The 19,720-nt window shown below is 41.1% G+C and overlaps 1 protein-coding gene across 1 annotated transcript; it reads left to right on the forward strand.

Moving 5' to 3' along the window:
- Window positions 1-16,905: 16,905 nt before the first annotated feature.
- MYF6 (myogenic factor 6) lies at window positions 16,906-18,497 on the forward strand. The gene is made up of 3 exons (XM_062491227.1): window positions 16,906-17,421; window positions 17,679-17,769; window positions 17,962-18,497. Exons 1-3 carry the CDS (start codon window positions 16,906-16,908, stop codon window positions 18,078-18,080), a joined length of 726 nt encoding a protein of 241 aa, XP_062347211.1. The 3' UTR covers window positions 18,081-18,497.
- The last annotated feature ends 1,223 nt before the right edge of the window (window positions 18,498-19,720 follow it).

Raw genomic sequence — 19,720 nt, forward strand, 5'->3', positions numbered from 1 at the left:
TACATGTGTAGTGGTCTTACTGCAAACCTTCTCTCCATGAGTTGATTTCCAGATGACATCATGGAATATCAGTCTCATTTTTGCTCTGACTCCTGTTCAATACATTGTCTACCCTGTCCTCTCTGTGGCTATGATTACCAGGCAAGTGCAAAGCTAATTCTAGGGTTCCAGAGCTGAGCTGTGTTACCAATGGCACATCTTTGCAGCATCAGCTCTGTATACAATTGTAAAGGTAAGCAGACTTCCTAGCCAGAAGTTGCCCTTACTATTACAGAAAATTCTGGTATAAAATTTAGTACTGGACACTGTACAATGTGAGCTGAAGAAAGCAGAATGGATTCAGTGTTTGATATTTTGCATGGAGATTCTCTTTTCCCAATAACTTTTCCCAAACAATGCTGAACTAATTACTTATTTTAATGGTTTCTTCTCACAGTTCCTTTATCATGTAGGCCCTTTCTCAGATTCTATGTAAACAAAACTGAAAATCAATGGCTTTTCTCCACTGAGTAACAGTTTGACACATTTCATAGATTCCACATAATCAGGCAGCTTGCAGTGAAATTGGAAGTCAGTATTTCAGTTGAAAGACAACATTTAGAAGGTTTCAGATATATTTGGATCATCTTACTCTGCTTGTTGATTGGTGTTACCAGGGTGATCTTTTTGTAGGATGACAGCTGCACTGAGCTATCCACTGTAATCATGAATAAACCATTCCAGTACTCTTTACAGTCAGTGCTGTGAGAGCTGGGAGAAGTTTTACAAGGATGTTCCCAAAATATTTTGGAGGAGATGGAGTTCTGAATGATATAAAAAGAATACTTGGATACAGGAAACCTAATATGCAGCTAAAGCTGTACCATTCACAGTTGCATTCTGTGAAGCCTGCTGAGCAGGGGGTGTGTCCTGTAACACACAGATCATATTTGGGACAATATAACAACCTTTAAGCTGAGTAATGCATGGTGCAGGGAGCTCTTGCCATCCATGCACAAATGAACTTAAATAAGCTTTACCATAAAATGTTCCTGGTTTACCTGGAAAACACAAATGCAGGTAACACCTATTGTGACAGCTGGTAACATCCTTTGTGTTTCAACTTAGGGCTAGGAACCAAAGGACTCTATTTAGTCAATTCTCTCAGTAATTTTAAATATAGAAACAAATGCTTTGACACCACAAGTGTAGAACATGGACAGACAGTGTATAGCCAAGGAAGATTTTTTTTCCACTCATGGAGGCACAAGCATAAAACTAATTAAACCTGTGTGTCTCTTTCTTCCCCTCAGTCTGCTATCTGCATGTGCTCACCTGTTGGGAATAATGCTCATTCACAAAAAAACATTCATTCACTTTTAATTTGAGTCCTGTATTGGTAATCCCTTTCTCAGAATCCAGCATAAAGCAGTTACAGAATTATGCCTTTTCATGCATCAGCCTTCTGTTTGGATTCACAATAGCTCCATCTAACTAGTTTTCTTACAGAATTTTACTAATTCTCTGTCAGTGTTACAGAGACAATACACAGAGTGTGAATCTGGGCTTGCATATTGTGCACATAATTCTGAGCAACACTAACAAAATACTGCACTTGAGACCTGAGCAAGGAATTGACCTGGGGAGAGTGGCTGCCCAGCATGTAATCCTACTCCCTTTGAGAACAAGATAGTTATCTGACAATGCACTGTCCCATTCAGGGACTCCAGAAAATGTTCTCAAAGCTGTCTGAGATTTATATGTAGGAGTTTAATCTCAACCTTTCTCTGCTAAGGATAAACAAGAAAATTCAGGTCATTGTCAGCAGCCAATCTTTGCTGCTTAGAACACCAAGAAGCAAACCACTTGTTTAACTGGTATTAATAGTGTTTTTAATTTATAAAGACTTACTGTCTTCTTCATGGTTTGCACTTTAAATGCGCTTAAATTTTGACACATTTCTGACCTGTATGTTCTTTTTCTTTTCTCTTTCAAAGTGGAAATTTGGAGACATGACATTGAAATAGCTACAGGTTGTCTTAGGAAAATAGTGAGCTGTCCTGATAAAACAGCCACTAGGAGGATTCTTTGATTAAAAAATGTTTTATAATAGTGGCCAGAATATTTTAATTCCTAAAAAATACTCCTACACTTTGTGATGTGGCCATTGTTGTGAGAAAATATATCTACTAAATATCCGGTACACCAAGAGCATGACTGAGTGCTCATGAAGGTAGATACATTAATAATTTATTGATTTTCCCATTCTTTTCCCCCTTCCAGTTGCTATTATCCTATCCTGGCACTCCTAGGCTGGCTTTGGGGACATATCAGGTTGCTGGTTAATGATGATTAATGCATCAGCTATATTAATTCTGTCAAAATTTAATGAGACAAACATTCCTCCTGCATACTGGTGCCTCTCTCTGAAACTAGAAGGGATCCCTGGCATCACTACCAGTGCCAGCTGGCAGTCAGAGGAAGATGGTCCTCTGCTAATGTGGGAGAAAATCTATTCTTAGTTCTAAGTTTTCATGGACTTTGTATGTCTGAAAGAGACCACTTGATTTCTGTATAAAAAATACCTGTCAGACCTTTTTTTTCTAACACTTATGTGTCCTATGTATTTGCATCTGAAAGCTCTGAGGGAAACCAATTTCTCCCAAAATGTCTTTGTGCACCTTCTGTCACAACTAAAAATCCCATCAAAGTAATAAATTCCTTCTCCAAACCAAACAAATGGCCAGAAGATTGTCAAGACTCACTATGGATAGCATCACTGCAGTACAGTGCCTGTGCTTTGCTTAGCTTTCGTCATCCCCTCAGTTCTCTTTCTTGACAAGGAAGAAGCTGTGGTAGACAGTGGCTCTCAAGATGAAGGGCATTAACTAAGAGAGATTTTGCATAGAACTAACTTTGTCCTTATGGAAAGATTCCAAATCAGCACTTCAAGAGTACAGCAGGTAGTTGTCAGCCAAGGCACCTTCTTTCTTTTTCAGTCTTTGGGAAAAAATCTCCCAGCTCTGTGTCTGAAATACTAGAAAAATTGCAAAATATTTACAAGAATTAAATGAAGATCACTTTTTCTGTCTTGTGATCATTGTTACGATACGCCACATCCACACATTCTTTATGGTTTATGCATGCACAAGCAGTTACTCAAACTCTTGAAACAAAAAGTACATCTAAATCAGTCATGTCAGGTATGGCTAACTTGTTTTTTGACCATTAAGTCTTCAATCTACAGAAGTAATTGATTCTGATTTTAAAAATAAACTTTGGGGTCTTGTATTATCTGGTTCTCCAAAACCAGGAAGAATGTTCAGCAGAGTCTTTAAGTAGACTTTATGAAATAAAATTTCTCCAACAGCTGAAAGAAGGAGAAAGCTTCCATTGAGATAAAACTGACAAAAAGTGTCAAAATGGACAGCCAGTGTCAGTTCCAGAAGGATTTAAAACTTAAACGTGAAGCTTGAAAAAAACATGTTAAGTGAGACAATATCTGTATGAAAAGAACCTTGTACTTAGCAAAAGTACATTGAATGGTGTGCTTGAAATACATGTATTAAAATGCTTGGAAGAAAATAATGATGCATTAATTAAATGCAGGAATAATATATTCCATTGATATCCAGCTTCATATGATGTGTTTTGCTTTTTCCTGAGAGAGAAGTTCCAAATAAAAGTCAGAGTTCAGTGTTCTGATAAATTTGGCTAAAAAGTTCACCTTTCAAATACATAAATCTGTGAGAAAGACTTTATGGTGTCATTTCTAAGAGATTACAAATCAAATTAAATGAGGTTTTCTATTACAGTTTCTATTTTAAAACAAGTCTTTGTAATCTATATAGGATATTCTTAATCATATTTAGGAAATAAATACGGTATATGCTGTAGAAGAGTTATGTACAATTCTTTCTGGAGAAGGACTGCAAGAAGAAATTGAGAATTTCATAAAAAAATATTTTGAGTATTTCAGCACAGTCTAGCCTTGTGCTGCACACAGGTCACACACAATTCAAATAAAGTTCTGTGCCAAAGACACAGCACATGACTGGCAGTGAGGGTCTGCTGGCATTGCTGGGTAATCCAAACCCTGCCTTTGGGAGGAAGTGAGTCAGGGGAAGTTGCTGAGGCCAACAGCATTGGAATAGTCCAGGCACTCAGCCCAGTCATGTTCCACAATGAAGCAGTGAGCTCACAGGACAACCAAAGCAATCTCCTGCATTCCAGCTTTTCCAAATGAGTGCTCTTCTCCTGTTTCTCTGTGCACCAGAAACACTGGTGGCCCTTGGGCACAGGAAGTTTTCCGTATACAGACCAGGTAGATTAAAATACAATCTGCTTCATATTCCATGGACCTGTTTGTTTATTTGTTTGTTTGTGTGGGGGGTTTTTTGTGGTTTGTTGGAAGATCAAAACAAAAGGTATTAAGAAAGAAGCAATGGCATAAACTAGGAGTTGGGTTGTGTTAGAGATTTTCAAGGACATTTAAATGTTACAGTGCTTAACTCTTGGGCAGAATCCTTAGTTGACATGTAAGTGCTCAAACTCAAAGCACACAGAAAACTAGCAACTTAAGAAAGGCATTCTCAGAAATTGTGAATGAGACTTAGGAAAAAACAAGGGCCAATGATATAGATAAAAATTGTTGTCTAATTCAACAGGAATTGCTAATTCTGATTTTCCCTTTTGAAAAAATCCAGAAATAAACCACCAGGCTTTTATTTTAAGACTCAAATAATACACTGATTTACTTTCATACTCTTCTTGATTCAGAATAGGGAACTGTTTATCCTTGTTTATCACATCTCAGGGAATCATCACACTAGGGAATTACACATGCGTTATCCCATACATTGTCTTGTCTCAGTAGTGCCATTTTCAAGAATATTCAGATATTCCTTCAGAAAGGCATGTACCCTGAGGGGGGAAGGCTCTTACATGAAATGTGGAAGGTAGCTGTTCAAAACCTGAAGTACAGTAATAAAAAAATTCAGGAGCCTGGCTGGATCTTCTCCCTCCCTGCAAGAGCACTGATACCTTGACTGCTTTTCTTCTACCTTTAATGCTCCTCAGCTATCCCCAAAAAAGTAGAAGTCTTCATAATAAGGAACAATCATGGCATATTTCATAGCAAAATAGGGCAAAAAAAAAAAGAATTTCATTGTCCCATAATCTGAATATTTTGCTTGAAGGCAACATCACTTCTAGCAGAAGTTGATTTGCTGCTTCTCTGCAGGCAACTTATCTGGGTTTTTCTTTCTATCGGGACACTGACATAAATCTGCCTTGTTATAACTAATTGTATCTATCTCCACATAAACACCAGCATCAGTTTACTCTGTTCCTCTTTGCAGCAGTGTTCACTGTTTGCTTGATCACTGCCAGCATTTTCCCTTGAATTTTCTATTCCCTTTATCACCACATTCATTCAACATTTACACAATGTTTCCAAGCACCTCATCATTCTTGTTAGCATTCTGTCTTCCCATTCTGGGCTTTCTATAGTTGTACCAGCTGTACCAATTTTGAGATGCAGTGCAGTCCCTGAAAGTGGACATGGAATTGCAGCTAAGTCTTCCCAGCCTGGAAGAGGAGAGAAGGAACACCTCTGACCTGTTTGTATGTCCTAGCAGGATCTGTGGGGCTCTTTTCTGAACAACTGTGCAACTTACAACCCACTGTAACTATCAGTTTCCTTCTTCTGTAGAATTACCACCTAGGTATTGTTTTTATTTCTGTTTTTATTTTCTGTTTTATTCTGTTTTTATTTCCGTTTTTATTTCTGCAGTGATCTGCCTCCCTGAAGTGCTCATTTGTGCCCTTGTCCTCACTGAGTGGAGGTTAATTTGAAATCTACATAAGTCCTCCAAAAAGTGGTAATTCAAGATGTCTCTGTGATATCTGCAAACTTGATGAGCATATTTTTAATTCAACCAGATGATTTATTAATTAAAACCACAGTTCCTAAAGCAGAACTCTTGGAAGTCCCTTATTTAAGAGTTCTTCCTTGATGAGTTTGTAAAGAGTTGAATACGTATATGAGTGTCATTTTATAGTTTTCATTTTCATAGAGTTCATATGAGGATGGCATGCGAAAATGTAGAAAAAACTTCATTTAAATCAAGTAAGTGTTTTCTACTTATTGTCCTTATATTCTGCTGTATTTCTGCTTATTGCATAACACCTGTCATTGCAGGGCAAAAAAAACTGATTTGGCATAGCTTAGTATTGAGGATTTTTTAACAGGAACAAAACCACTCCATGTTGTCATTATTCATCCCTTTATATTCTTACAGATGTACACAAATATTGTATAATTTTCCAGTATTTTCACAGAAAATTAGGTTGAATTCTTCATGTACAAGTCCCATTCCTTCTATTTCTGCTTTACATTTGTCCATCTATACACTTCTGCAAGATCAGCAGTTTTCTCAAAGACATCAGAAAATGGCAAAGATAATTTCAGGCAATTCTCTAATTACACTGAGGCCAAACCAGTTTTAACATATAAGTTAATCTAATAATTTTGCCTCTTGTTTTTTCTGTCCAGACTCCTTCTATTATTAGTGATAATAATTTTGTTAACCAGCTAATTGCTCTTCATTTTTCAATTGCATTTTGAATTGACAGAGGCATAAAGCACAGCAACATCTGTTAATGGCTTTCTCTCTGCCTAGGTCTGCTTTGTTCTCTTGATTTTGAAAACCTTAATAGAAGTTACTTTTTAATTTTTATGAGGTTTGATATTAATTTCTTGATTTGTGTCTTGCCTTTCTGATTCTGTCCTAACATGTCTGTGCTATCCTTTCTTTCCCAACCTTTTTTTCCTACATTGGTTACAACTGCTCTTCTTCAGCTTTAGAACAGAGTATTAGAGTAATTTAGGCTGTAAAGGACCTGTGGAGGTCATCTAACCCATGTCCAGCTTCAAAGTTTGATCAGGTTACTCAGAGCCTTGGTATGTCAAGATGGCCATTTATCTTGTGGCTTCTCTAAGAGGCAGTTACAGCCTCATCAAGAATGACAAGTAAGTCCTGAACTGCCACATAAAATGTCCCTGGCTAAGTTGTGTTTGAGGTTCTATCTAGAAAGTGTGTTCTGACTCCATCTGTTCTAGATCCTGTCAATATGTCAGCACATGAAAAATAATGCCCCAGCTGCTCTGATGAGCCAACAGCAAGTGATTTCTGCATACATCCAGAAGATCATGTTTAGATACCTCTGGAAGTTTGCTGATGAAAAATGCAGCACATATACCTTTCCAGACATCTCTAAGATCTTGCAACAGCAAGGCCTGAAAGTACGCGTGAATATCGGCACTAAAATTAGGGCACAGGCACATAAATCCCATGTGGAATCAGGCCCTTGATGATATTAGTGTTACTTGGCATGTGCTAACCTGTGCACTCCCTGATGTCTCTTGGCAGCTCTGAGACCCTTCTCATGGTTAGTCCAAGAAGGATTATCTATCTTGATTTCCCTTCACTGGCTTGTCCTTTGGGACTTGATTCTGCAAGCCCTATCACATGTAAGTAATTGCAAAAAATACTTTGGGAGGTGAGACACTTTTGAGATGTTCAGAGAGGGATTAGATAAATTGATGGGCAACATGTCTGCAAACAGATACTAACAGAAGTAGGCAGGGATGTGCTCTGTAACACAGAAAGATGGAAGAGTTACACTTACCCATTATTTCTGTAAGCTCACTGTGTCCCAGACCAATTATGTGGATGATGGGCATAGATTATAGATGACTGGTGTGATGTCTGTGTCATATTTGTTAAAGGAAGCCATTTGGTTCAGGTCAATAGTTGCTATCATGTATTAGTTTTTATGGCAGAAAGGAATGTAAGGATGGCTGGATGGCTAATCCAATCTGTTCTTCCTAGTACTGCATTTCCTCAGGTACAACAGAGTTAAAATCATGAATATCTGACCTAGGATTGCTCCAGTGGTGAACCAATGGTAGTAAACTGGTCAAGAAGTGATGTACAGGACAATGAGAACTTGACAAGTCCTATCATGCAATCTCTTTCAGAAACATCTGTTATACATTTCTTGTCTTCACCATAGTTCAGCACAACTGTTTTTTGGGATCAGCAGTGTTCACTGACAGCTCAGGTGAAAAAGCTGTTGGTCTAACTTTGACTCTTCAAATTAAAATAAATTCTGTTATCAGTTACTGTAAAGTTACAAATAAACCACGAAGAATTCACATTTCTGCCCCAGGTATTTTTGATTAAAATAATCTCAAAGTATTTAAAATTGGACAGCTAACTCCTTCCAAGAACCTGGTACAGTTGATAAGACCATTCTAGATCATGGCTTACTTAGAATTTTTGGGCATTGGAAAAGTCACATCAAGAAGTTTGACTAGCTTCAGTCTCATTTACAGTTCTCTATATACGTCAGTTTGAGTCACAGACATGACTATTCTGTGCATGCACAGTTCTTGAATGTGCTATAAATAAGGTGATTCAGTGACTAGTTTCAGAATTAAAAATGCAGTTATAATTTCTTTTTTATTAGATTACTCATGTTGGTCAGGAAAAAGAAAATTATTCGATCACATCAGGCAGTTTCTCTACTGATTGTAAAATTCTTGCCTTTCAGTTCAGGGTCATTGTGAGCTCATCTCTGCATCTTCTCTCAGAGAATACCATACTTCTCAAGAGTCATTGTTTTTTCTAGTCATGTATTTTCTCCTCTTACTTCAGACACGTGACTTCACAAACAGCTTAGAAGTTCAAAAAAATGTTAAGCAAGTTCACTGTTAACTAAAAGGACATAAATACAGTACTGAACAGCTGGAATTCTGGAAAATAGTTTATGTGAAGTGTCACAAAATTCCTGGGACCATGGAAATATCAAATTTGAGATGCTTGACTGAGAAAACTCCACAATGAGAGGTGATAATCCAAGCATCTGCAGATTTTTTATTGTTTATAAAGTGTTGCTGCTGCCTGTATAAAATCAACTTCAGCAAAGACATATCCTCTGCCTGGAAAGACAGCTAAATATCAGCAGTCATGAGGCATTGATGCTGCTTGATTGTGCTCACACAATACTTTTCTGCCACTATAATCAAGAATATAGTTTGTAAGGATGGTGTCAATTGAGTGATCATTTAACAACTCCTTATTCCATGAAATACTCAGGCCTAGCATCAGCTGGATCAAGACTATATATACATATATATATAAATATATGTAATTTATAAATATTCATAAAATTTTTGTATACTATATAAAACCTTTCTGTAGATTGACATGACTTTTGGATCCAAATGGAGCGACCTAGTGATCCAGAACCATCAGAGGGCTCTCTTCTCCAAAAGAAATTTCAATTAATTAACTATTTATTAATTCATTGGCAGTCTTTCTTGGTAATTCTTCATTAATGACACTGGAACCTTCAATGCTGATTTCTAATTCTCTTGTACCAATGAAAAGTGAAAATTTTTTCCTCAGAAAAAAATGGCAGAAAAAAATGTCTCTAAGGCTTCTCATTACGTCAGCTTCTTTACCACAATGTCTTTGAGGGTTGTATATTGTGCAGAATGGATTTCACAGGTTAAAAGATCCTAAAAGATTGAATCTCATCTCATTTATACAGTGGGCTTTTTTGACATCCACAGAACTCAGCAGCTCCCATTGAACAGAGCATGACTAGGCTACTATGTATGGACCTATTAAAATAGAATTAATTTGCTATTAGTCATGTGGAGTTTATTTAGAAACTGCTAGTACACAATAACTTAAGTACATTCTCTTTCTTAGTTGTTATAGTAGTCAAAAATACTTTAAAGTAATAACTGTAAATCTTACACTTCCAGGCAAACACTTCTATTAGGCTGCTCTAACGCATGAATATTGTTCACAAATAATGTCACTACAGGTTGACAGATTCTGTTATAAACCAGCTGGCTTACATGTCACAAAAAATTTTTTTCTCACTATTCTCTCTGAGTCTAAGCATAGATATAAATTGTCAACTCACCAGTTTCAAAACACAGATCTAAGATTACTTTTTCAGGGATTGTTTATCTAATCAGAATAGATTATGTTTCTTATTTTAAACTTTTCCTCAGTGTTTAATTTTCAAATAATTTCCAAAACAAACCCCCACAATCAATACACTTTCCCTAAAAATCCACATGCTTACGTCAATTCAGGTGAAGCCTTATTTTGGACGATTTTTTGTAAGCCAAGAGGGCATCTGGCAATCTTTTAGTCTGTGCATTTTCTCTGAAATGTTGTCCAGAGTAGTCTGATGAAAAATTAAATACAAGTGGGCTTTCTGCATGCTTTTTTGAAATCTGATTAGAGTGAGAAGGGTAATATCCATTTTGTCATATAGAATCTCTGAATACTATCCTGCTTTCATTCCTGTCTTTGTATGTGCCACACATGAACTGCATGGAGAAGGAAGAGTATCAGCTCAGCCAAGGTACTTTCCATACCTTGAGAAATGTCATGTTCTCTTTTAGGAGAGACCATTAGACTGCTTTTGATTTTGGAACATCGCCAGGGTGTTTTAACACAGTACAGAAGGGGTCATGAGAATCATTTACTTATTTCAAAAATCTCAAAAAAAAATTTGCAGATTTTCCTTTGTGCCACATACCCCTGGCGCATACAAGAAATCATGTTAAAACATCTAGATTCCAGTGTACTTTAAATAACATGTCTTTGAGCCTTCAGGAGTACCAAAGCAAATGAAATCTTAGTATATAAACATCCAGAAGTTATTAAATGAAATTATGAAGCACAAACAGAATACAGAAGCAAAGGAGTACAGTACAGACCTTTGTATTTCTTGGAGTGGCAGATCACAGGTAAGCAACCTTGTATATAAGCATGTATCTTAAATGTCACACAGGTGGATAACTGAGTGGCCTTCACAGGCTAAAACAGTTTTGCAACTGTGCAACAAGTTTCCGTAACAACAGGATACATATTCAAGGTCAATACTGCTATTTTATACAGTGCAAATTTATTTCCAGATGACTTTATCTCAATAGTTTCTATTTTCCAAAAACAGCAGCTATTTTCTTTTTGAAAGTGAATCATTTGGAAAAATCATTTCATGGTTTAGTGATTGGCTGTTTTCAACAATCCCTATGTTATTGCTAAGGAGAGATTTTTCTGCACTCATTACCCCCAGTGCATCTCTATAGCTTCCACTTCCAAGCCACTGTCATACCAGCTTTCCATGAAGGTCCATGGCTCTGCAAAAATCCCTTGTGAGAGGCCCAGAACAGTAAGCTGTCATTTTTCACAGTCTGATGACTAAACTCTTTTCTTGTACAGACAGCAGGGATGTGATCAGACTGTGCTGGATGCAGAAACTTGCTCTTCACATACCCTTTTCTTCCTTTCAGTTGCAGAAGTATGGTTTGACTATTGCCCTTTGGACTGAGATTAGCTTTAGATGTCACAGTCATCATGTTCGGAAACAACATGGTGTGAAAATGCATTTTATGCTTCCAGCAATCTGTAGTGTAAACAGACAAATCAGCATATAGTCTAAAAATAGCCTTTCACATAACTACAAAAAACTTGATAACAAGTGATTGCACGACATGTAATGTGTCTTTTACTTATGCCACATTTCATGTTCCCCATGTTTTGCCTAATCACAAGTTGAAGACATCTGTCATCATTACTCCCTTTCTTCCTGCAAGAAATCCCTACTTGTGGATAGAACCATGGAAAATGCTTGTCCCAGCCAGAAACAGTGCAATGGGCCTCCAGTTTCTGATTGGCACTCCCTCCTCCCCAGGAAAACGTCTTGTAGTAAAATAAATGTGTTTGTGCAGTGGTGACTATTTGTCATTGTAGACCCTGACACAGGCATTAAAGCATCTGCCATTTAGAACTGTGTCTCATAACTGGCCAACATGAGAGCTGCAATGAAACCCTATCTTACCATATTGAACTGGAGAAGTCTGTTTAGTTAGCAAGGTTGCACCTCTCAGATACTAACAGGACTGTAACTGATATGAACACTAAAGTCCATATCCAATCAAAGGCAAACAGCAATAATTTGGAACAGCTATACAGTCAAGACCTCTGTGAATAAGAATTTTTAAATCTTACCCTACAAAGACTGTAAATTTATACAAAGTTGTCTTTTCCAGGTCTCTGCCTTTCTGGCTCCCCAGCTCCAGAGCACATATTACACTGTTCACTACCCTATTTGTAAAACTTAGATTTGAGGGATGGTTGCTACCATGTGCTTTTAAATTCTTTAAAGTGTCACATACTTACATACAAGCACTGGCATGTACAGTACACACACTTCCTCTGGTCAGTTCCTAAATCTCCAGTGAGAATGCATGTGACATTGTAGATATGCAAATAATATCAAATCCTTGGACAAGCAGAATATGAAAAGGGTCAAGTAAACATAAAATTCTAGGTAAACAAAAGTCAGATAAGTCTAACAGCACATAGAAATGAAAATCAATAATTAAACCTGGTTTGTGTTATTCCTACTGACCCCTGTGAAATTCATTTTAAAGCAAAAAGAGATAAAGAAATTCAGCTAAGAAGTGCTGCTACATACCACTAGCCATGAAGCTCCATATGCTTTGCTCAGTAGCAGAAATTTTTACTATTATTATTACCTCCATGGACGTCAGAAAGGTTATTTTGATTAAATTTCCCATAGGTCATTGTCAGCATAAAAAATGTTGGTCCCTGGTAGAGGGACTGCCCAGACTGAAGAAAACTCATGGAAAATCTCTAATTCCTATTTACCAAACACTTCTGTAAGATGTTGTAGATTCAGGAATAGATACATGTTTTTTAACAGACTACCAATCTTTGGTGCCCCAACTCTCCCCTTACACATCTGTCAGCCATTTCAAACATTCTACAAAGTAGATGCTTAAAATATCCTTCTGAAGGGAAAGGAGGGATGAAGTTTCTAATCCCCCATTTGCAATCCTTGGCATTATATTCTATTTCAGCAGCAAATCACACTTCTCTAGTTATTCGCTGAAAACTGACAAGTGTCTAAAGATCATGTAGGTGAGCCAGGTAGAGATCTGTCAAGCCTGGCAATGCTGAAGACCCAGCATCCCCTTAACATTTCAGGGTGCCTTCCAACTTAGTTTCTCATGAACAGAACCCAGATGACACACCCTTGAGAGCACCCCCTAAGGAGAATGGAAAGTGCAGTAAATCAGGGCTGGCCAGAGATTTGCTTGACAAAGGAATTCCTGACAAAGTGAAATGAGAATGTAAACACATCCCGAGTGTATCTGAGTGTACTTACTGACACATCATGAGGAATGACAGACAATTAACCCTGTAACAGCTTAGACTGGTGTCCTAATTATGCTACTACTACCTAGGCTCCAAGCCCCCATATGCCCACAGCTGGTCCTACACTGGTAACCTGCGCTTCATTAATCTGCAAGAAGCAATTTAAGAATCATTAGAATCATTACCCCTGTAGCCAAAGTATCTACCCATCTCTCAAATCAGGTACTGTTTGAGTAGAATGGGGCTATAACTAGGGTTGAAAATTTCACCTTTACCCATCTGCCCTTTTGCAGTGACACAAAGGAATGGATACGATGGATCCTCATTGATTACCAATGCCAAAGAGATCAAAGATCTAAAATGCACAATGCCTGTGGCTGGAAGAATCTTGAGAAGAGTGAAGGAGGAAAATGCGATATTTGTAATGGTATAAAGTGTTAAGTGGGTCCTAGCTGACAAAATATTTCTCTGTAATTCTGGACTAAATAGCTGCTAAAACCTTAAGGTGTCAAGAGGGACCCAGGCAGTTCCAGGCTTATTATTCAAACACAGTTATCCAGAAAAATTATACATGAAAAAGTGAATTTGGAGGGATCTAACTCCTGGAGACCAGTTGTGACTCAAAATGCAGTATATCTTTCTTGGATTTGGTTACTCTGACCACTTACTGAATTTACAACTCACTGACTTTCTGAAATACTTCTTTGGTAAAGATAATAGACCTTGTAGACCAAATACAGCACATCATGGTTTTACTTTTGTAAATATGCTGAAAGTACATTTTCAGTGGAGCTACCATGTGTAGAGGCATGAACAATTGAATAAAGAACTGGCTTCAGAGTAAGTTTTTCTGTGAGGTTCTACCAAGCTGATGGAAACTGCAAGCAGACTTCAAGCAGACCCTCCTTTCAATTCAATGTCCACTTATTCTTATTCGTGCTTTTATTTCCTCTTATGTCTTTGTGCTTCTATCTAACATGAGCAGAAACACAAGGCATTAAGAGAAAAGAGGCTGGTAACCAACTTTTGAATCCTCTACTTGATTCAGTTTTGTAGTGGAGAACATCTGTGAGGATATTTTATTCATATATTCTAGGGCTGTTTACTAGATGTATTACATAAATCAAGAAGTTGGAGTGAGAGATGCAGCAAAATTCAAGTTTATGATGAGGAAACTGATCATCTTCATTCAAATTAAAAATTATTTACAGTTGTTAGGAGTTTTGCTCCTATCAGTTAGTCCCACAAAGGACTAATTATGCTGTGCCTACATCACTGTGAGGAACTGGATCTGTTTACTCTGTCACTAAGTGCTGGAAAGAAAGAACATATTTTGTTTCCCATTTAAAAAAAAAAAAAATCTGTTGAAAGCAGCAGGAGTATCTGGCTCCTAAACTTACAGTTTCACAACTCACTGAGTCCACTTAAAGCTCTTGAAAAGACAATAACAATTTGGTAATTATCTCTCCCTTAAACTAAATTTTCATTTGTGCACCTTACCAGTAGACAGATCTGTCTTGTTCCAAACATTCCCAGGGTAGCATTGAAGAAACAAAAGACTAAAATTAAAAAATCAAGTGCAGTAAATGGAAAAAAAAGAAACAAGCCCTAAACAGTAAGCACACTTTTGGTTTGATGAGTTTAGGGGGTTTTTTGTTTGTTGGAGAGGGTAGTTTTTGTTTGTTTGGTTGGGTTTTTTTGTTGCTGATTTGGGTTTTTTATTACTACCATTACTAATGCTATGGGACAAAGACCATTGTAATACCCGAAAGCTTGTAAAGGGGTAGCTTCTCCATGGATAGCAAATTAAATCAGAGACACAAGGGATGTGTAAAGGACAACATTATATCCCTCTTTAAAGGTAGAAAATTAAATTACAGGAAAGGTAAGTGACTGGTCAAAGGTCAAACAGAAAGCAAGTTGCAAAACATGGAAACTGAGAAACTGTTTCTTATGTTCAGTACCCTAACTGCCAGACTGCCCTTTCTTTAATCTGAAGAGAGAAAAAACCACAGTGGTGGAATAGTATCAAAATTAGTTTCGCTGAGAACAGTCTGAATTTCTCTGTCTCATCCAAAACTGGATATTGTTCTGCCTCATTAAAGCAGAAATGAGATCCACTCCAACAACACTGACGGGGTGAAAACAAAACCACAACTACTCTTAGTGTTAGAGATTTTTGTACTCCAAAAAATTGGTTTGCAGTTTTGGAGAAGCAGTCAAGTCAATGGTTAATTTCAGTGTAGCTTTAGAGAAATGAACAATACCAGCACACTTGTCTTCAGAAAGCTGAAGTTTGGAGCTACATTTGAGAGCTTATGAGACCATTGCAGGTGCTTCATCTTCATGTATTATTGCTGTTTCTATAAACAGCTTACACATGTGTATATACACAAACACACAAGAATATACTTACATAAATATACATACCACATAAATATGCCACAGTGTGGGCATATACATACGGACACTTTGCACATACACATATTTAAATATGCATGGTATTTAAAGAACAAAAGGCAGTGCAGGAAAAGAGGCAAAAAGGCCATTTTCCCAATCCTCTTCCTTTATATGAGACAGTTCCAGATATGTAACATTACAGTATAAACTAACAGAGAGTGATCACAAGCTCCATTTCTGTCTCTGTGTCTAGGAAGCTCTCTGCACCCTGCCAGGCCCAAGGGATTAAACTCCTGTTACGCCATATGCCCGGGTTTTGCTTGCCCTAAACAGTGTCAAGGACAAGGGCTGTCCAGAGGGCCCCATCACACTGTAACCCAGTCACCTGGAATCACTCCTGTCACCTCATGGGCAACGTGGGAAAGTTCACACGGAAAGGCTAAGCCGAGGTGCGCTATCTGTGGGTGCCTCATCATCGCAGCACAGCTCTGCCTTGGCAACCTTCCCCATGCGTGTGGAGGGGCAGCGAGCTTGGCTCCTAACCTTGGGCTGGCCCGGGTGGCTTGGGTCACAGGAATGGCATGCTGCAAGGGAAAGGTGGCGGGGGGGGGTGGAAATAGCAGGGGCTCTACTGAAAATATTAACCCGTCTATTTGGAAAGCGATGGCCGCCTTTGAAACCTTTTCTTATACATCTATACTTAGCCCCGGGAGGGGAGGGTGCTCCGGGGGTGTGAGGGTGGGCTGGGGGAGGGCTCCCTGCGCAGCCCCGCGCCTTTGTTCTCCAGCCGTGCCCCGGGGCCGCCCGTCCCGCCGCTCCCGAGCCCCCGCCGCGCGTCCCTTCGCTGCGCCCCGAACTCTCGGCATTTCGGGCGAGGGTGGAAAGCTGGGTTGGAATTTTTTTCCGCTTGTTTCTGTTGTTGTTGGGGAGGTGTTGCGTGGTGTTTTTTGGTTTTAGTTTGTTGGGGGCTTTTTAATTTTTCTAATTTGTCTCCCACCTCTCGTATCCCCCCCTCCCCCTTCTAAATAGGAGATGTTCTCAGGACAGCGCCCGGGAGACTGGCTGGAATCAGTTTTGGAGGGTGATACACCGCGACAGCTAAAAGTTGGATAGGGTTTCAGCAGCTCCTATATAAAGCAGGGGGGGACTTATGTCACTGTACTAATTAAATTCCATCTGGGTTGTTCCTCGGGGTGTTTTTGAGATTGCCACCCAACTCAAGCAGGCAGAGGGGCCCAGGGACAGCATGATGGACCTTTTTGAAACTGGCTCCTATTTCTTCTACTTGGATGGGGAGAATGGAGCCCTGCAGCAACTGGAGATGGCTGAGGGATCCCCGCTGTACCCGGGGAGCGATGGCACCTTGTCTCCATGTCAGGACCAAATGCAGCCAGAGGCCGGCAGTGACAGCAGCGGAGAGGAGCATGTGCTGGCACCCCCGGGACTACAACCCCCTCACTTCCCCGGTCAGTGTTTGATCTGGGCTTGTAAAACTTGCAAGAGAAAGTCGGCCCCCACGGACAGACGGAAAGCAGCCACCCTGCGGGAGAGGAGAAGGCTGAAGAAGATCAACGAAGCCTTCGAGGCTCTGAAAAGGCGGACTGTGGCGAACCCCAACCAGAGGCTGCCCAAGGTGGAGATACTGAGAAGCGCCATCAGCTACATCGAGAGGCTACAGGACCTCTTGCACAGGCTGGATCAGCAGGAGAAAATGCAGGAGATCGGGGGGGACCCCTTCAGCTTCAGCCCCAAGCAGGGAAACGTAAGCACTGCCGCTTGGTCCCTCCGCCGCCACGACAGCGCCGCCGCACCCGTCCCCTCCTCCTCCTCCTCCTCTTCCTCGGCAGGGCCGCTGCGGGGGCCGGGAGGGCTGGCGGGCGCGGAGGGCACTCCTCGGGGAACCTGCCAGTCCTCGGGCCTCCAGAGGTCCGCCAGCCTGGCCCGGCCCGGGGAGCCGCGGCCGCCCCGCTAACACCCGTCCTCTCCCCGTGTCTTCCCGCCCCCGCCTGTGTGCCGCAGATCCCCAGTTCGGACTTCCTGAGCACCTGCAGCTCCGACTGGCAAAGCATTTCTGACCATTCCCGAGCCCTAGGAGTCAGCCCCAAAGAAGGTAACTCCCCCCGCGGGCCCCGCTCGCCGCCCTGCCGGCCTTGCTCGTCCCCTTCCCTCGCCCCGACGGCCGCGTTCCCAGCGGTCCGGCTCTCCCGCTCCCTCCTTTGCCCGGGCTCTCCGGGAGCCCCCAGCCACAGCCCCGGCGAGGAGGAGCGGTCTGCTCTTTAATGCCTTTTCTCTCGTTGAGCAGGAGTCTCCGCTGTCGAGTCGTCGGCCTCCAGCAGCCTTCGCTGCCTCTCTTCAATAGTGGACAGTATTTCTTCCGACGATCCCAAACTGCCCAGCGCGGAAGAAGCGGTGGAGAAATAAACTCGGTTTTGTGGTAGTATGTTTAACGGAGATGGAGCCTCCACCCTCTCTCCTTTAAACTGTGTAATGAAGCAAATTCACACAGTGGAAAGCCCAACCAGGGGCCTTTTTAAGATCGAATCAAGGTACACCTACCCCAAAGAAAATGGCTCCCACTGACTCGAGGCAGACAGACTTCCCCCTTGCTTTTTTTTTTCCCCGAGTATTGTTTTCTTTAAATTGTGTTGCATAAACCACCCTCTTTCTTTTTTTTTAATTTAAGATATTTACCTGTGTACCGGTGATCCGCTTTGTCTGAGACTCACCGGGAAGTTCATTCCTGTCTGAGTGAAGCTCTTGGTTGCATTGCGTGTGAGTCATATTTAAAGAGTCCCCGCCTCATTTCCTTCCTGTAAATAATTTCAGTACTGTCTTTTCTTTTGTAAACATAACATATATATTTAAATGGTGGATGTGATATTGTATATAAGAACAGATGGATTTCTTGGATTGTAAAATAAAGCTCTTTGTGTTACAGTTGTTTCTCCCCGTCCTCTTAATTTCATAAAATAACCCGATACAGGAGTTAAAACCCGCCACTGACTTCAGCGAAATGAAGGCCAGAAGAGTCAGACCCGTGTAGCAGAAGCACGAGCCGTGTGACTGGAGGCAGGACACGAGACAGATTTTTCTTCGTTTACTCCTCTAAGGACCGTCTCTCCCCCTTTAGGGCCGCACCCGCGGTGTGAATCCCCCGTCTCCCCGTGGGCTCCGGGGAGGCACGGGTGGGTGTAGGGGCAGGACCCGCCGCCCCTCGGGCCGCCCGCAGCGCTCCGCGGACCGGTTCCTCGCCGTGCTTGCGGAGCGCGCGTCCCCCTGGAAAGAGATATTGCTCCCCAAAAATGTCCAACAGTGCCGCTCGAGTACCTTGCCAGGCAAAGATGCCTCGCCGGCCTTGCCCTGCACGTGGAAGGTGAGGTTAGAAACGAAGCATGAAAGAAGATATCCCCTTCCGTCGTCCCGTTACCCGCCCCCCCAACCCCCGACCTCCTGCCCCGGTTCTTGAGCCGGGAGAGGCTCAGTGCGTCTCACCTTCTCCTCTCGGCACCAAGGACTTGAACGCAAGGCTTGTCTGCGGCAAAAATGACAGGCCTGCTGCACTAATGGGGCAGCAACTGGCTGTGACAGGAGCCCGCTCCCTCTTGGGCTGGAGGAAGCTGTAGTTTCTTCCCAGGAAAGGTAACTCCCCTTGACTTCCTTGAGCCTGAGGGAAAAGGGAATGGGGTCCTTCAGGGAGGAAAGAGTTAAGCGACCGAAAGGGTTTGGGGGTGGGGGGTAGCAGCATATGAAGCCTTTCACTCAGTGATGTAAAATAACACAGCCTCTCTGAGGATGGTGGAACGGAGCTGCTCACAGTCAGAGCGTCACGGTTTGTAATAGATTGTACCCCCGGGAAGGGGCGACCACCAGGGAACAGCGCATTCTGCCCCTGGCATACACACAGGGCTCGCCGGACAGCCTGCACAAGTAAACAGAGGCCACTTCAACTCTACCCGCATGAGGTCTCCTCTTCAGCTTTAGCCCCTGATTTATTCTTTGTTTCTGCTTTCTTAAAGATCACAGTCGCCTTTCGGGAAGGTCACCCCCTTCCTGGCCATCTG

Source organism: Cinclus cinclus, chromosome 4, assembly GCF_963662255.1.
Source record: "Cinclus cinclus chromosome 4, bCinCin1.1, whole genome shotgun sequence".
In the NCBI taxonomy this organism is placed as follows: Eukaryota; Metazoa; Chordata; class Aves; order Passeriformes; family Cinclidae; genus Cinclus; species Cinclus cinclus.